Source organism: Eretmochelys imbricata, chromosome 5, assembly GCF_965152235.1.
Source record: "Eretmochelys imbricata isolate rEreImb1 chromosome 5, rEreImb1.hap1, whole genome shotgun sequence".
Classification (NCBI taxonomy): domain Eukaryota; kingdom Metazoa; phylum Chordata; order Testudines; family Cheloniidae; genus Eretmochelys; species Eretmochelys imbricata.
Window position 1 is genome coordinate 81,542,875 of NC_135576.1, and position 18,253 is coordinate 81,561,127.

At 40.3% G+C, this 18,253-nt stretch overlaps 1 protein-coding gene across 1 annotated transcript in view; it reads right to left on the reverse strand.

The window, feature by feature from the left end:
- The window catches only part of FBN2 (fibrillin 2), a 251,187-nt gene extending 234,710 nt beyond the window's left edge, over nt 1-16,477 (reverse strand). Inside the window, exons 1-5 of the mRNA XM_077816364.1 lie at nt 16,260-16,477; nt 15,080-15,162; nt 10,339-10,437; nt 9,715-9,810; nt 6,031-6,126 (exon numbers count right to left, since the gene is read on the reverse strand). Of these exons, the coding sequence (XP_077672490.1) occupies nt 6,031-6,126; nt 9,715-9,810; nt 10,339-10,437; nt 15,080-15,162; nt 16,260-16,477 (592 nt within the window). The remainder of the gene's footprint in view (nt 1-6,030; nt 6,127-9,714; nt 9,811-10,338; nt 10,438-15,079; nt 15,163-16,259) is intronic.
- Between the last annotated feature and the right edge of the window lie 1,776 nt (nt 16,478-18,253).

Genomic DNA, 18,253 nt, shown 5'->3' on the forward strand with positions numbered 1-18,253 from the left:
AATTCCTGAAACTGCTAAAATCTCTATGGACCACATACGACCACTTCATGTCTCTGGATCCGGCCAGGCAATGGCAAAGTACCTGAAACTCATCCACCATTCCAAACAAGCACATTATTACTGACCCATCCAGTTGCCCTCCTGGTTTCAACCTGCCATGCAGACTCTGGAACACGCTGAACTGCATCCAAACAAACCATGGAAGACCCAGCTAGTTCACGCACATGTGGAAAATCAAAGACTCCCCTTTGTGCGACTGCGGTGAGAACACCCACACCGTCAAATACATCATAATGCAGTGCTGCAAATATGGATTCAAAGGTGAAATGGATGTTATCCCCAGCACCACAGAGGAGACCTTGAAATGGCTTATGGACTTACAACTGCATCTCTAGAATGTTGCTCTGCAGATGCCATATGCGTGCGAGACAGATCAATGGTGGGCAACTTAGATAAAGCAAATGACTTTATAAAGTACATATCCTTCTTGAGCTTAGTACAATAGCATTGCTGACTAGCATTTAACACAAGTATCTTGAAAATTAACCTTTTGCCATCTGTGTGGCTGCAGGCTCTCCAGAATTGTTGATCTCTGAGGCACTAAACAAGTCCAAAGTCCAAGACCTCCAAACGGTTCCAAAAGGACTTTTCACCACATCCACTGACACTGTTGAACTGCTTTTCTTTCCCATGCTGTTGCTACCATCAAAAGACATCAGGAATACTGGTATGTGACCCTCTCTTTGATATACCTTTTGTAGGACAAGCAGGAGCTTTCATAGAAGACTTCAGTCCGACCTACCACATAAGAATCAAGAGGCATTTACTTCTATCCTATTCCACTGACTCCCACTCCCCAATCCCTTCCAGCACCACCATGTCCACACACAGTGAGCCTCCATAACAGCACCATAGCCTGAGGATTCTCTTTCTTCAGTGCTCTGGCAGGGGGCCAGCGCACTTTCCTTCTCCCTGTAGCCCACAGTGGAACCAGCATCTCTTCTTTCCCTCAGACTCTCTGAGTTTCGATTTGGGCCTGTATACCTCCCAGATAATTAATTTTAAAAGACAGCACTGCATGCAGAAATACAAGGATGCAAGCTTCCTTTGAATGAAGGGCCTGGCCCTAGAAACCTTTACTCATACAAGTAATCCTTTCTCAAGTAGTCTCACAGAAGTAAGTGGGGCTATTGACATGAGTAAAAACCACTTGTGTGCATACAATAAGGATTGGGGCTTTGAATGGGGGGGGGATTATTTTACACATACATACACACACACACACGAGACTGGGGGCAGAATATTTATTTCAGTATATAACCTTTTCATAACTCATTCAATTTTAAGCAACAGACAAAATCAAGTGCCTTAACTTTCCAACAGATTGAACATAATGTGTCTACAAACCAAAGAGGAGGAGTTGACCACAAGAACAGCTTTTGATAGTAAGTACAAAAGGTCATTGTATATATCAGAAGAAAATAAGGCAGGCTCTCCAAAACAGGTTCTGCTTTCTTGTTATCCCAGCAGCTAGTCTCGAGTTAAATACTGTAATCATGCCAGTCATTAGTTACTGCTTAGCCTCCTGTCTCCAGCCCGGAAATTAGTCTGCTAGGAGCCCAGATAGCTGAACAAGCAGTCACGTTTTATCATATAACTGAGTCTGGGAGGCCAATCTGAAGGAAAGCTACATGTGTTATATATTAGGGGGAAAATACCTAATTTAAAAGACCTTAATTTACAGAACAATAAAAACTATGCATTTGAAAATACAGTAATGTAAAAAGTAAACAAGACAAAGTCTTTTAAAACTCTAATGTGATTTACAAGGGAAGTTCATCTAAACTTTAACTATAACATTTTAGTTTAAAAATTAAGGACTGTTGCTAAAAAGCTTGTTTCAGAAGCAAACTACAGAGTTTTGTTTTGTTTGTTTTACTGTGAACTATTATTAAGGTGCCTACTACCACCACTGTGCATAAGAATCAGGCCTTTTTCGTCATGTTGTAAAGCAATCTTATTTTATTACTAAAGGAAAAAATGTAAATTGCAAATTGCCATTGAAAAGAACAGACACACATTATATTTTACAGAGTTCTGTGTATGCTAGCTTACAGAAACCACATGAGATTAATGTTTCCCATAATTTTAAAATGACCAAAATATACGTTGGGGATACTATTTTTAATGAGCAATACTGTTGCTCATGACTTCATCCTTATTTATTTATTTTACAGGAATAGATGATTCAATATTCATATTTCATGGAAAACCTTTTTGAAAGACAGCAAGCATATCTACCATTAACACAGGCTGAAATTCACCTTTTCCAGATGGTCCTCACGTACCACTTAAGTTCTCCAATACCCCCTAAATAACGGTGGCTCAGACTGAGCAGACCAACAGGGAGAGCTAGATGCCTCTTGCATGCTACAGAGGTGGGCTCATTGCCAATGCCAGATTTATCAGCCTGAAGGTGAGCATGGAGGGTGAGCTATGTGCCCATGGCATCTGTATACATCATGGTCAGAAACATCCATACAAGGGGGCACTAGGAGAATGAACTGCTATCCCAGCCCATAGGCTAGAATATTGGCCACACAGTGGTTGCACTTCTGCCATGCAATCTGCTCACTGAGTTGCGGGTTGGATTCTGTCCACTCCCACCAATCCCTACTGTACCCAGGCTCTGGGCACGGTTTGATGAATTTCACCCATAATGAGAAGACTTACAAATTCTAAATATTTTCCAAGTATTTTTAAAGTTGTGCCTGAAAACATTGTTCTCTCCCCTTTCCTCAGGAAGTGTTTCTTCCCCCACCCCCCAGTTTAATTTTACTAATATAAAGTACATTAATCCATAGACATACATTGTTTAAAATAAACCTTGAGACCGATACACAATTGTTTTTTCCATCTTTAATTATTTCAGAAACATCTACCAGGATTGCTTTAAACCACAGATCAAAAATATGCCACCACACCTATAAGGTATATTGCCTGTTCACATAAGGATATTATATTACTCAGAAAGCATGCATTTAGACTGAGCAATTAATGTCAGATTAGGATCACACAGTCAGACCTTTGTTGATATTAAATGAGCAAAGGAAAGTGTGTAATAGTATGATACTGGTTCTGCTTTCAGCATCAGGCTAGAAGAAAGTCTTCATGACTTCCAGAATATATAACAATGTTGCAAAATTCTGCTCAGAGTTCCTTCCATTGATTTAAATGGAGTTGCTTTGTACTTTCAGCAGTGTAACAGAATGCAGAATTTGGACACAATTACTATGGTTGAAATTTTTAATTACGCTAATTTTCTTGCTGGTCAGTTATATACTGCAGGCTAAACCTCAGGTGATAATGTCATCCCTATCTGGCATGTCACTCTCTGTTCCTGTACACTCAGGCTAAGACTTTGAAAGCCACCTAAAAGATTTGGATGTCTAAATTTTATCCATCCAAATCCCACAGGTGGCTTTGAAAATCTGAATCTAAAGTTTCTAATGAATTGTCAGAAAGCAGATTCTGGGACTGACATCTAAAACTCAACAAAAACTGTAAATACATAAGCTGGAGCATCTTCCTCTCATAGAATCTATACAAAAAAAATCCAAAACCATCTTCACAGCCAGATTTTGGCCCATTTACTCCATGAAGGATCCCACAGAAGTCAATGGGACTATTTTCCGAGTAAGGATAGCAGAATCTGGTCCTCAGAACGTCTTAGTCTGATCTCACACTGGTGAGAATCAGGAGTAATTCCTTTGAAGGCATTGGCATTCTACTGAAACCAGCATAAGAAAGATCAGAATCAAGGCTATTACATTCAAGAGAAACCAAACAACAACATTCACACACAAGCACCCCTCCCCCCCAATGCAACAAAAACAATGTTTTATTATTTAGATAACAGCTTCATGTCCCTTGGGTATAACCTGAACCATTAAATTTGTATATGAGTTTTCTTCACTCTGAACTGGAGCTGAGCATCTCAGCTCCCTTAGGCTCCTTTGAAAATCCAATATAAATGAAGTGCACACATTTTACCCAATGAAGAGGATTTCCACATATTTGTACATATATCAATATAATTCCCAACAGACTGCTGCTTCATATTACTTTCCACATTAATTAGTCTAAAGCAAAAATATACCAGAATTAGGTCTGGAGTTCATAGTCCCCATGGGATTTACTGGATAAGTAATGTATTATAATACCAAACACTAATCTAATAGTGGTAACTCTTAAAATCTGATATTCAGATTGACAGCAACAGGCAGTTAGACACAAAGAGCCAAATTCATCACTTATGTCACTCTGCTGCTTGTGGCGAAGTATTGTAACCTCTAGTAATTTGCCTTTCAGTGGGTATATAAAACAAGTCAGGAATAGCAGGAATCAGGCCTTGCTCTATATTACTCCCCTTGTGTCAGTTTCTTTTCCTGCTACACTTCTACCCATTTAGCATGTAAGTTACACATGCAGTATGTGTCAGATAAGTGTAAGATATATAAAAGTGGTAAAATACTGTGTTTTCTAATCACATTTGAACACTATATATATATATATATATATACTGAAGCTGAAACAAATAATTCCCTGGAAGCTGTTCCTCCTTATACTAGGTCTGAATTTAACCCAATATGAACCTCAAATTTAAGAAGTCTATTTTCCCCATCAATGCACGTACATCTCCCTTGCGCAAATGGAACTAAGTACTTGCCTCTACAGGAGAGCAAACTCCTAAATTTAGGTGTTTAAAACAACATAGGATGATCAAAGATTCTTGAGGCACAATGTCACTACTTTATAAAGGGCAATCCTATTGAGTATTTTAATGAGGGGGTAGGATAATGCATTCTAGCCATTAGCTTTTCACATCTCTGTTGCTATCTTCTTCATTATGCTTTTTGATGAGAAAAGTTATTTGCAAACACACTGAAAATAAACTGGGCCAGAGAAAGACAAAGAACATTATTTTTGCCAAGCAAACCAGCATCAACTTAAATTAATGCTGACAGGATAACATTAAAGGATGTACAATTCTAGTGATTATTTTGAAAAGCAGTCTTCAAGAACATTTTAAATTAGAAAGTATGTTGAGTGACATTTCACTTTTAGCTCAATTTAGTATTAGCGTTCTTTTTGTTTGCCTGACAGATCAGAAGTATTTGGCAGGGATATTTGACATTGTTCGTTTGAAGGCCTTGTGGTTTAAAAATAAAGAGAATACTCCTAGCTGTCATCTGCAACGTAAACTGAAGTATAACACATTTTGAGAGGGAAATATATTGTAAACCTGTTAACTGATTGCCTGATTTCCATTATTCTAAATTTTTATATATGGAACTATTGTCTTTCAAGATTAACATGACAATTATAGTTCAAATTCAACCAAAAACAATTTTGTTTATGTTTAGTACTAAATACTTCCAGCATTGTTGCGAGTGACATGGCTAGGACTGACGTTTCTATCCTTGTAATAAATAAGCTGATGGCTTCTTCAGTAATAATAGTAAAATGATAAAATTACTAAATTAGGTCCTAATTCAGAAAAGCACCTAAAGATGTGCTTTCCTGGATAGATATGCTTTCTAGAATCATGGCCTTAGACAGTTATTATAATTTATCCATTTTTTCTTATTTTAAATGTTTCTTTAAGGCACTCTCACATCAGCATAAATAGCTCTATATATTTCCTTTAAACAATTACTGTATGGAAAACTGGGCCAAATTCTGCTCAGTAACAATTCTATGGTTCCAGTTCAATCAACAGATCTGACCCAGCGCACTCAGGGTAACTGACAGTAGGGTTTGGCCCACTGTCTATTGAATTTACATAAAAGATAATGAGAAATCTATAAGAACACAGCTTTTCCTCAATCACAACAAAAGCATTGTAATTTTCCGCTTGCCAACCAGATATGCTACAGTCACAAAGGAAAGAAAAATATTTTGAACAAAAGGATTATTATAAACTTGCTTTCAAATTTGTTTATTCCTTTCTCTCCTTATTTTTCTTACCTCTTTCGCACTGAGGGCCAGTAAATCCATACACGCATGCACAGCGATTGGGTCCAATACAACGTCCTCCATTCTGGCAACCATTTTCACAGACAGCTGTGTTTGAAAAAAGTTGAAATTCTGATGTAATATTATTAGTATATCTTTGTAATCTATTTAAAATAAATTAACAAATAAATATACCTCATTGGCATTAATATAGAACAGCAGATAGTCAAGGCTCAAAGATAGTTTTCAGTCAAATCTGCTCAAAAACTTTAGACTAAAACTTTTCATACTTATTATAAAGCTAAGGGAGATGTTTTGTTCATTCAGAACTCAAAAACTATTAGCTATACAAAGATCAAATTGGGTTTACCCATTAATCCCAAACAAGAATTTATAATTAGGATTAGTTTCGCAAGTTTTTTTAAAAAGTAAAATTCTTTAAAATATTGATCAAATCTGAAAAGTGCCATTGTAAAAATAGCATATGGGGGATCCATGTTTATTAGAGATGGTAGGAAATCTTTGATGAAAATCAAATTTCAATGAAAACAAAATTATTTTTGATCTTTTTTATTGATTTCTGATGAGCTCTAATGTTAAAGTTCTTCCAATTTACAGTCCTCAATTTACAAGTAAAAATGATTTTCTAACTGCCCTACAAACTCAATCTGGACCTGAAATCCATGTTGGGTTCTTTTCTTCTTACATGTCGTCCCTAGTAATAAAGATTTTGCAGGCCAAATTCCACCTTTGTTTGCACCTGTTTAAATGTGCTTAATTTTAAGCACATGCTAAAAAGCTCTGCTGAATGGGGATGGAATTAAGTAGCTACTTAAAATTAAGCACAGGCTTAAGTGCTTTGCTAAATAATGGGCCTGGCTGTGCAGCACTAACAGGCACAAATAGTAGTAAGAATTTATTTCTGCCATAAAATTAGTAGACAACTTGAAAACACATAAGAATCTCATTTTTTCAGTGAAAAGATGCCACTTTTACATATTTTGGTTTTAGAGTAGAACCATATTTTAATGCTTGGAACTCTGTCTTTAGTTCAACTCCTGGGCAGCATGGGAGGTGTGTGGGCAAAGGTGGCTTAAAGTCGACTTTGGGTTTCCCCACTTCTGAGGCTGACAAATAAAGTTTATTCTCAGGCAAGACTTAAAGCAGCCTGAAAGCTGTTGTAAATTCCACTGGTTGCTAATGGTTCCCAGGAGCCCTTCTGGCAGTCCGGGATTGCTAGAGCACAAGTGTCTTCCTGAGCCATCCCATTTCCCCAGCAACACTCCTGTACAGGCAACTGAGGGGAGGCAAAGAGGTGGAGTACAAACCGCTACTGCAGTTCCACAGCACTACAGGATCCCCTTACATAAGCTGAGGCCTCAAGTGGCTGGACCAATCAAAGCAGTTTTACTGCACCACAGAATCATGGTGTACCATTTGTTAGACACCAATATAAAGTTAGAAAGGGAATCCTTCCCAATTAAGCTAATTGCATAACCTCTATATATTCATTCAGTCTTCATATATTTAAAAAAATGATTTTTCTGGAAAAAAATAAACTAGTTTCCCAAAAACTAAAGCTATAATAATTATATTTCATCCTGGGATACGTCGGTTATCCCAGGCCTGTGGGATCCCAACATCAGCAAGTTTGCTAGGATGTGGTGCTTATAATGGCAAAGGTATCAGAAACTCCGACTTTACCAGCAAGTATTCAGACAGACAGTGCAACCCCAAAAGTAGGTAGTGCTGGCCAGAAGTGGGCATGGCTAGGACACCTGGGAGATCCATTGATTCATCATATCTCCAGGTAGCCTCCACTAGTGAGTCACCTAAGGTGTCCTGGGTCAGAAATTAAAGCTATCTACTTTTGGTGTAGATCACTAGAATGGAATGCAGTAGAAATATCATGTGCCTTCTCCAGTAGTAAATCTACTGATGGGTTACAATTTGCACATGCACACCATGTACAAATTTGTGTGAATCAAACAAACAATGAGTGTCCTATAAATCCATCTGAATCCAATCAATGTCATATATATTCTTGAAACAATGAAGTATGAACTTCCTAGCAAAATGTGTGATATTGCTGGTATACAGCAATTCCCTCAGAGCAACCTTTCCTTTTTAAGCCCTCAAGAATTTTCACTGGGCCTCTAGGAAAGCAAGCATTTATAAACAGAATATGACTGTGAAAGAGAGAGTTCACCTGTTATACTGAAAAGATTATTAATTTTAGTGTCTTAAAGCAATTCTGCTTAAATCAGGGCTCACTTATTTCCAAGGCTGTACAGCTTTGCGCAGAAATATCACGTGCTCTGAAAGAACAGATTGCAACTACAGGACAGTTCCACTGTCTTTACAACATGCCCGAGCAACAGCAAAGAGAGATTTTGGTCTTAAAGTTTCTAGGCAGTCTTCCAACTCAGGTCCCCACAGCTTAGGACAGGTTATAAAAGCACTTGACTACCCTGTGCCAAAACAACTCTTTGCTAAATCTTTTAAATTGGAAAAAATGCACATATGGTACACTTTGACTGACCACTACATCACAAAGGGAAACACATAAAAATGTACTATTATCTAGAAGCGTGATAAAGCTTGTATTTCTTATCAAGGCCTAAACTGAATTACTTTTCACTCAAGATGTCAGTCCCATGTATTAAATGAAGCAACTTCTATGTTGCTGGTATAGCAAGTAGTGGATGAATTACAATATTTTGTGGAACAAGAAGGTTTTTTAAAATCTCAAAACACAATGATGGTTTAAATTAAATATATTCATGTTATAATTTAAACATGACTTTCAATCCTATGTCTAGAAGCCAAATCCTCAAGCCCTAACTAAAGCACTGATCCTCCAGTGTGCTCTGTGCAATCCCAGAGGTCTGCCCATGCACAGCTCTTTGTAGGATCAGTGCTTAAGGATCCAAGCTTACTCCCATTGACTGGCCTGAGTAAGACTCTCTAGGGTTTAAGCCCTAGGTTTTAAAGCAATAAAAAAAGCACTTTTTGCCACCAACGATCCTTTAGAACTATCTAATTCTCATGGGAAAAGTACCCCAAAATCATCATCAAAAATGTGAAAATTCATCCAACATATCACATGACACATGCAAGGCTCCCCACAGAATGTTCTCCAGAGCTTTGCCCAGGCTTACAATGGGGCTGTCACTATTTCTTTAGGATGCTCTTCCACTTATGTCTCCATCATAGATTTTTTTCCTGCTATTCAAACTACTTTTTCTTTTTACTTCATTGGTTTACCTCTACTTGCATACCCACAGACCACCTTATACAATTCTCCTCTTTTATTAACAGTCTCACCTCTCAAATACTTGTAACCTGTTATCAGATTCTCTGCTAATTAGTAAGCAGTTGGCCAAATTCAGTTCTTCTAATCTTTCCTCACAAATCAATCTCTCTTTAATCATTTTATTGTTTTCCAAATTAATGTAATTTTTGACATCTTTCTGTGGGAGGTGCAAAGGACTCATGACAGGAGTGTAGATGCAGTTCAATCTGGTCCATGTAGCAAGGGACTTCTGTATTACATCCTCAGACATGGCACAATATCTCTGCATATGTAACCTTATGTATAGAATTGAATTATTTTGCTCTCCTATAAACTCCAAGCTACACACATAAGCCAGGACTGTTGGATTGGTCCCTGCTTGTCAAATTTAAGTTACTTACGTTGTCCACAGTAAGTTCCAATGTACCCCTTCTGGCACTGGCATTGGTCATCTGCACAAGTACCACCATTCATACATCTGATACTGCACTGTTGTACTACAATGGAACACATATATACAGATTAATTTTATTATAATAATGGGTTTCCAAAAGTGGCTAACAGCAGTGTCATTCAAAAACACGCACACATAGCCATTTAAAGAATTTGTATATATGCCTACATTTGTGTGACAAATTATCAAGACATTTAAAACAAAATCTAGGGAAAATAACTTCTCCAATAATATATGGCACAACTTGCAACTCCTAAACATCTAGAGGGATTTTGCAACCAACTTTTCATGCAAAAATTCAGAATTAGAAAAAATTGTATTACAAGATGTGCATGTACTCAAGGTATCTGTGGGTGTTTAAATATGCCCACTTTTTGTCATATCACTCAGAGCAATGCTTATTGATAGAACTAAAGCAGTAAGTATAAATTACATATCTGTATATAGTGATGACTATGTATTTTATAAGGTATTTGTTCTATACATTGAAGTATTTTTGAAAAATGGATGCTTATTATAGATCAATTTAAGAGAGATCTCTAAAAGCAATGCAAATAGTGTAAGTCCTTACTAGATTTTGATCCACAGGTAGGTGATATTTGTCCACTGGAGCAAGTGCACATATTAGGACGGGAACAAAATCCATCACCACAACTATTTCTACAAATTGCTGGGGAAGAAAGTATTTAAGAAAACAGTGAATAAGAATGTTTTCAGAATTAAATTACAAAAGAAATGCTTGTTAATGAACTAAACTCATAACTTACTGTTTGAAAGAGAAGTAAGTCAGAAAACATGAATGCCTTGAACCAAGCCAGAAAATTGCTCAATTCAGAGATGCAGTTAAACAATGTTAGATATATGCCAAAATAAAACTCAAACATAGTACAAAGAGTTGATTTGTGGTAAATCATTTCTGTGATCAAATGCAAAGCAACACTCTGAAGATGGAAAGCGCCAAAATATAACTCTCCAAAATTGGAAGGAGGGGGGAAGGGGGAGGAACACACTTTTTTTTTCCTAATTAGAAACAATAGCCTCCAAAACAAGCAATGGAATAGAGTAAAAACTATAAGTTTTAGACAGAATGACCTAAAGACAATCCAAGTAGGAAACTGAGATTTGACTGCACTTCACGCTCACTAAATACAAAAGCAATACATATTACAAATTCAGGTTACTGGATGGGTTTTGTTTGGGTCATGTATTTAAAAAAAATGTTAATTTAAAAATGACTTCAGACCTTATTTTGGAGAATTACTTATTTTTTCCTGATTAAGGATGGATTTTAAAAGTCAAGCTGACCTTCTGAGGGAGGACAGCGTTTGTATTTGGGGTCTAGCAGATGTGGTATTATCTCTTTAAATAAACCTTCCTGTAAAGAATTAATGAAATCAGACAAACATGCAAACACTTCCATATTGTCATTTGGATGGTAGTTTTATGAAATTCTCTGGGAAGTACGTAAATGTTATGTAATGGGCTGTGCTAATATTAACCATCTATTGCCATCTTCATGCATACATATTTCCGCACTGACTCTAATGGATGTTCCACTCACAGAACAACTATACAAGCATGAAAATGCTAAGGGCCCAATCCTGATCTCTGTCCTGATTAAGACAAAGTAAATGTTGTGGGGGGTTTGGTACAAGGGACGGAATATGAGCCCCAGCACATTAGCGGAGCAGCACCCTACACAAATACCATTGAAGAACAAGTTCTTGTAGGAGACACTACACACGTAGAGTCCACATGTGGATGACCTCAGCTCCCATGGTTCTTTGGAGACCCACATCTCCGAAGGCCTAACCTCTCCATTAGTTTTGTGGGAGTGGGAAAGAAACAGAAACTCTGTTCTTCCAGATGGAAGAAAGCAAAGGAAATTCTGAGTGCGCAAAATTGCTTTCCAAGCCCCTACCTGAGAAAGCCCAGACACAGGCAGCATCTGTCCCAGAATTTTGTATCCTGGGTTCTGACTTAAAAAAAAAAGTGTTAATGAAATAAGAAATCTAACTTATCAAAGCAAAAATAAAGTATATTGTTTTCTTGCTCCATTAGCCAAGTAAAAATGTTCTCTCTAGGAGACTTACCAACTTTCCCCTCAAAACAGAAGCTCCTTATCAATGTCAAGCTAGGCAGGATTTTTCACGTGTGCCCCCTGAAATTCTCCATTAAAGTCACACAACCCCTAGCTCACATTTTCAGCCCATGGACACCTTTCTTCAGTTGGTTACCTGGTGCACCACAGGGGGACGTCAAAAACCTCCCACTTCCATCTATGAATATATTGTCCCTGCACATCATTACCCTCTGCTGACCTAAGCTTCAATGAATTTGATTCAGAAAAATGTTACGTACAGCGTCTCCTCTGTAATTGGATGTATTCATTACAAAATGATGGAAATACTCAGACCTTCTAACCAAATAACCGGATTATAGTTTCTAAACTGATGAACACTTTTAGATAGAAGTTGCAATGCAGTGTGATGTCTTGGTGTAATACGTGCTGAAATTAACTCTTTTCAAGGAATACATAAGGAATTGTTAATATAGCCTACCAAAAATTCAACTAATCCTCACGTATATTATAACCCCCATGCTAAATTCCACCTGACATATTATCAGTAAATAGGTTTCTCATGGTTTCCCAAGAATTGGGATGGGTAAATTAAATAGTTCCACCTCATGAGACTCTTTTCCAAGCTATCTAAGCAGAGAGAAATCAGCTCCTAACCTGACATGATGGTAATATAACAGCAAAGCCAAATAAAAAGAAAGCTGAAAGAAGACCTTGTTGGAAAAGGAGTCTTCTTGTGCCATTTGAGCCATAAACACATGCTTCTGCTTCTTCTTTTTTACTGTCCCCAGACAGTTACCACAACAAAAACCTTGAAGAGATTTTCTTCACAGAAAACTTATTCATCTTTATCACTCCAGTAGACTCAGAAAGATGACATTTTCAGTCTGATGATACTCAAAAATCAGACTATATAGATACCAACTCTTTTATAGGAGTTGAGGGTGGAGAAGCTGAACAAATATCACTATCTAAGGGAGCAGATTTGGAAAAAAAGATCATTGAAGAAATTCCCATTGGAGGGGAGAGGAAGAGAGAATTCACTTTAATTCACTGTTTTGTTAAAATTAGTAATATCGCCTTGATTAATGCAAAAACATAATCCTTTTTCATTGGCTAACTGAAAAGTAAGAGTCAGGCATCTGAATTACAACACATGGCCAATACCAGAGACCCAGAGTTGATTTTTTAAGTCATTCATTAAACCACAGAAAAATGGGCCAGCTCAATTTCCTGAGCAAGGCCAGGTCTACACTAAAAACTTTTGCCAATATAATGTTGGTTGGTTAGGGGTATGATTCTTTATACTTTTAAAACTGGCAAAAAGCCCCAATGTAGACGCATTTATACTTGGGGGGGGGACGGGGACACAAAAAACAAACAAACAAAAACCTAACAATGCTCATTTCATTTGGGGAACTGGTATAAGCTATATGAGCAAAAGAACTCTTTGCTGGTATAAGATGAATCTCCACTGGGGTACTGCTAGTGGAGATAGCCATTTAGTTTGGCCAGAAAAGGCTGTAACTACAAAGTGTTCTAAAGGAGTCTCTGATCACAACAAAAGTATGAGTATGAATGTAGAAATATGTTCCTAAACTATCAAAAACATCTATAAAAACAGCATCATGTGCTAACCATTTACCCAATCGCGTAGTCATTTTGGCCCAATTTCTGCACCACTGAGGTCAACAGGACTTTTATCACTGAGTTTACTGGGTGCAGGATAGGGCCCTTTGAGCAAATGAGTCACATATAAGTCAAATTCGAGTTTAGCATGTGAATAGATTCTAGGCTCAGGCCCTTAGTATGCACTACTGGCCAGATTTTTGAAGATTACAAATGAGAATTAGGCTTTCGGGGGCTTTGAAAATCTCATGGGGCACCACAGATACATCTTTAGGCACCCAAATACCTTTAAAATTTGTCCCTATATACCGTACATAAATTATACATTAAATTAAGCACACTCAGGTACTCCCATTATTCAACAGCTAGTTTGGTATTGCTGTTTTCTGAATTTGTAATTATCCTTTGCCTGTAAAACATTAAGGTCACTTGCTGGAGGATTCTCTGCACTCTGAAGTTTTTAAACCACAATTTGAGGACTTCAATAGCTCAGACATAAGTTAGGGGATTGTTACAGGAGTTGGTGGGTGAGATTCTGTGGCCTGTGTTGTGCAGGAGGTCAGATTAGATGATCATAATGGTCCCTTCTGACCTTAAAGTCTATGACTCTATGAACCTAAGATCAAGATCAAGGATATCTGGCATAGTTGGAGATAATGTTAACAAGACTGACTTAACTATGTAAAATAAACAAAAGTGAAAACACCAGTAGTCATGTGCTGCCAGGCAGTGGCCTCAATGACATGGCAGGTTTTTCTCATCTCTAACTTCTACAAGACAACATATTTTCCTCCCATCCCACACTGAATGTTTGATTTGTCAGAGGAGGCATTACAAAGCACATCACAGCAGAACTGGAGAGCAATGTGTTCTTGAATTGCAAATTTGACGTATTTATTAGGTAAGAAAATAACACAGGTTAGTCAAAGGGTAGGATGAGTAGGTGCAGTTTTCATTAAAGCTGAAGTTCAAAGAACAGAAAGCACACTTCTGAAATTGACAGTAATTTAACAGACAAAAACCCTTAAATTTCCTTTTTAGGTAGACAATTTTTCTTAAGTAGACTGCTCAGCAGACTCTCCTTTTTTTGCCAAGCCATGTCAACAATAGCCAGATCTATCAGTACAAAATTTAGCATGACCAGTGCAATAATCATTGAGCCTCCATGCTTTATAGCTATTAAAACACAACTAAAAATGACAAGGAGGAAAATAAGTGAACACCCCTACACATTAAAAAGTTTCCTATTATATCATTATATTGCAATTCCAAATTTACCACAGAAGTTTTAGAAAACTTCAGATCCCATTTGCTTGACATTTTTCTTTTTTCGGTATTGATCACTCAATTAACGATTTTTATTTTTTTTAAACTAAATTGATCCATGCATCACTGTATTTTGTTTAGGGTATTCCTAAGGTTTTGGTTATGGGAACTCTGAGCCACTAAATCTACCATTTCGTTTTTGAAGTGTAACCTAGAAGACTGAACTTGCCAAAATGAATTACAAGATATATTCCACTATCTTATACTGGATGCAGCAGAAAAATTCAGAGAAGATTATTTTCCACAAGACTGTAAAAACCTAAAGTCAGACACTTACGAACAATACACTGATTTCCTCCAGGGAGCGTTTTCCATCCAGGGCAACAGTAGGAGTGGAATCTAGAGCCACACACGTTTGGTCTGTCACACACATACAAATAAATGTGCACACAAAAATGTCGGTCAATGTAAAGGCACATCCAGGTTTTTTAGATATGCAGAAGGGAAAGAATCTACAGTCCAGGTACAACAAAACAAAAACTGTATGAACTGCCAAACGAAAGCAAACAAACTCCCCTTCCTCCAACCCAAAATAAAAAAAATCAAACAAAGAAAAAGCACCTTCCACCACCACCTTAAACCGAAATTAATCATAGAATATCAGGTTGGAAAGGACCTCAGGAGGTCATCTAGTCCAACCCCCTGCTCAAAGCAGGACCTGTCCCCAATTTTTGCCCAGATCCCTAAATGGCCCCCTCAAGGATTGAACTCACAACCCAGGATTTAGCAGGCCAATGCTTAAAACCACTGAGCTAGCCCTCCCCCTTCAAATTCTTCCTCAAACCAAACAAAACCATCCTCTTTTGCAAGCACATCGTTTAAGGTGCAAAACAAAGTCTACCTCAAAGTTCTTTTAAGGCTGTAATACCCATGATCACAAAATTGAAGCACTATTTGTTACTTGTTATTAGCACCACCTTTTCACGTTTACCTTTACAAGCAAACAAATAACTATTTTTTCAAACATAAATCACAGTATCTGAGGGTACTTTTTTTTTTAAAATCGTGGCCACAATTGAGAATTAAAACAACAACATTAAATTGGACGAATAAGTGAGTTTGAAAGGAAATGTCATGTGTGAAGAAGACAAACACAAGAGCCACCAGCAGCGGTTTTGAAGTGGGGAGAGGTTACACGGAGACCGCTGTGAACTGCGCGAAGGTAGCTGTGTGGGGATTACACAGATTGGTAATGGATTCCACTGAGGTGGTGGGGATTGGGGCTTGCATGGCTGGGGCTGTGTGGACTGCCGGGCGGGATTGCGGGGTGTATCGATGTAGTTGTGGACTGAACGAAAGGGATTACACGGCGCTGCTTGTGGACTGCAGGGAGGTGCTTGTGGCGCTGGGTTGCAGGGAGGTGAGCGGGAAGGGGCTGCCAGGGGGTGGCTGTGCTGCATTGTGTGCAGTAGCTGTGAGCTGCATGGAAGCGCGTTTGCGGTGAAGTGCTTCCCTACCCCCTGAGCACATCCTGCTGTCCTCTCCTGCGGACCCGGCTGGTGGCGGCCCCTGCCCCGTCCTCCCGATTCTCCGAGGCTGGGTAGATGGCGTCTGTTCCCCCCACGGGCCGGACCTGCTGTTGCTTTTGCTGCCCGGCTGCTCCCTGCGCCCACAGCGCGACACAGCCTAGCCACAAGCAATAAAGCTGCGGGCAAAGCCCCCGCTGTCTCCCCATCCTGCGACTGGACAGCTCGAAACCCCGACCAGGAGGGAGGCCGGGTGCAAAGCACTGAAACTTCCACTCCGGGGGCGTCTTCAGAGCGCAGCACTCGGCAGCTGGGGGGCCAGGGGGCCGCTGCTGCCTCTTTCCCTGCCCGGGAGGGACTGTACCGCAGCCGCCTCTTCCACAGCGCCTTCAGCAAGCCGCGGCGGGAGCACGCGCCGGGGCGCCCTGGGCTCCACGCTGCATCGCTCCGCAACGTGCTTTCTATTTACAAAAGAGCAGGGACCGAGGTGAGCTTCAGACCGGCCCCGCGAAGCTCCCGGCACCCCGAGGAGTCACTAAGGCACAGGCAGGCTGTGCCGGAGCTGTGCCGAGGGCAGAGCAATCCCGGCCGAGGAGCAGGCGGTTTGAGAGACGGATCCTGGAGAGGCGGCGAGGCCAGGGAGGCGAAGGGGCCCCCGGACGCTGCAGCCGCGGACCGGAGAGCCGCTCTGCGGAGGAGCGAGCTGAAGGATGCGAGGCGCTGGAGGGTTTTGAGGCAGGGCGGCCGCCTGCCTGCCTGTCAGTCAGTGGGGAGCCTCGCAGCTCCCAGCACGTGGGAGCGTAGCAAGGAGGGCGCGGGCCTGGGCGGGTGAGACCGGAGATGGGCGGGGGCTGCAGCCAGGGGGAGGAGAAGGAGGGGCTGAGAACAGGGTGGGGGAAGAGGCGCAGCGGGAAGAGACGGGGAGAAGGAGGAGGGGTGTGGGGGAGAGGAAGTCGTAGGGGGAGGGATGGGCGAGGATGAGGTTATGCGAAGGAGGAGGGGCGGGGAGGCAGGAGAGGGGTTCGTGGGGTGTCAGTCGTTTCATTCAGGCCCCTTGCTCCCCGGTTCCATAACTTCGCCCCCCCCCCCAGTGTCTCGGGGCGGTGCCGCGGGCACTCAGGAGACGGCGCTGTGGCGGGGGCTCTTTTGCTTTTGCAAGAGCTGCCTTGGTCCCTCGCTTTCTTTCCTAAGCAAGCTCTCGTAGCGAGGACCCTCTCCTGCCACGTGCCGGGGTGGGGGTGCCGCGGAGTTAGAGCGACGTGTGCAGAGTTAGTCGGTGCAGAATTGCCCCCAAAGGGGATTGATTTCTCGCTGAGGCACAGAAGTGGATCTCGAACGCACCGACCCTCCCAAGCAAGACCACAGACCTGATCACAAAAGGGGCATTGCCATTGCGGGAGGTGGGCAGCTGGGGTTAGTTATCTGGCCAGCAAGGCGGGAACTGCAGTGCAGCCCCTTCAATGGTGGGAGATGTCCTGCAGCTGAGGTCTGTTGAGGAAATTGGACAGTTACCCGCGGTGAAAAGGGCATGTTATTGCTTTCTTTCCACTCGTGACCTTTTGCCTGACTTTGTTCTAATTTCAGTCCAGCGGGAGGAGCGGTTGCGTTGAGGAGCCCAGACAATGAATGTTTATTCTTCCAGGAGGCATGCGGTTGAGTAGCTAAACCTTGGCAGTTAAATGAGGACACCAGGACTGTAGCGCTCTAGAGGCGAATCAGATTTTCATCTTTTGTCTTTTTTTAACCTTGTGTATTTATATGAGAGTTTGGTGACTTCTCTGGAAGGCCTGGATAATAAGTTAAGATTTGCAAAACTTTCTTTACTTTGCTTGGATTTTCCTGCTTGTTGAGGTTGCTTTCAAATAAATCTCAAACATCAAAACAAGAATCAGCTTGTTTACCTGATTTCTTGTCTGTTTGCTTGGTTTCCACCCAAAACCATAAATTTATTGAAAATTGAACAAGTGCTCAAAAACTAGCCTAGA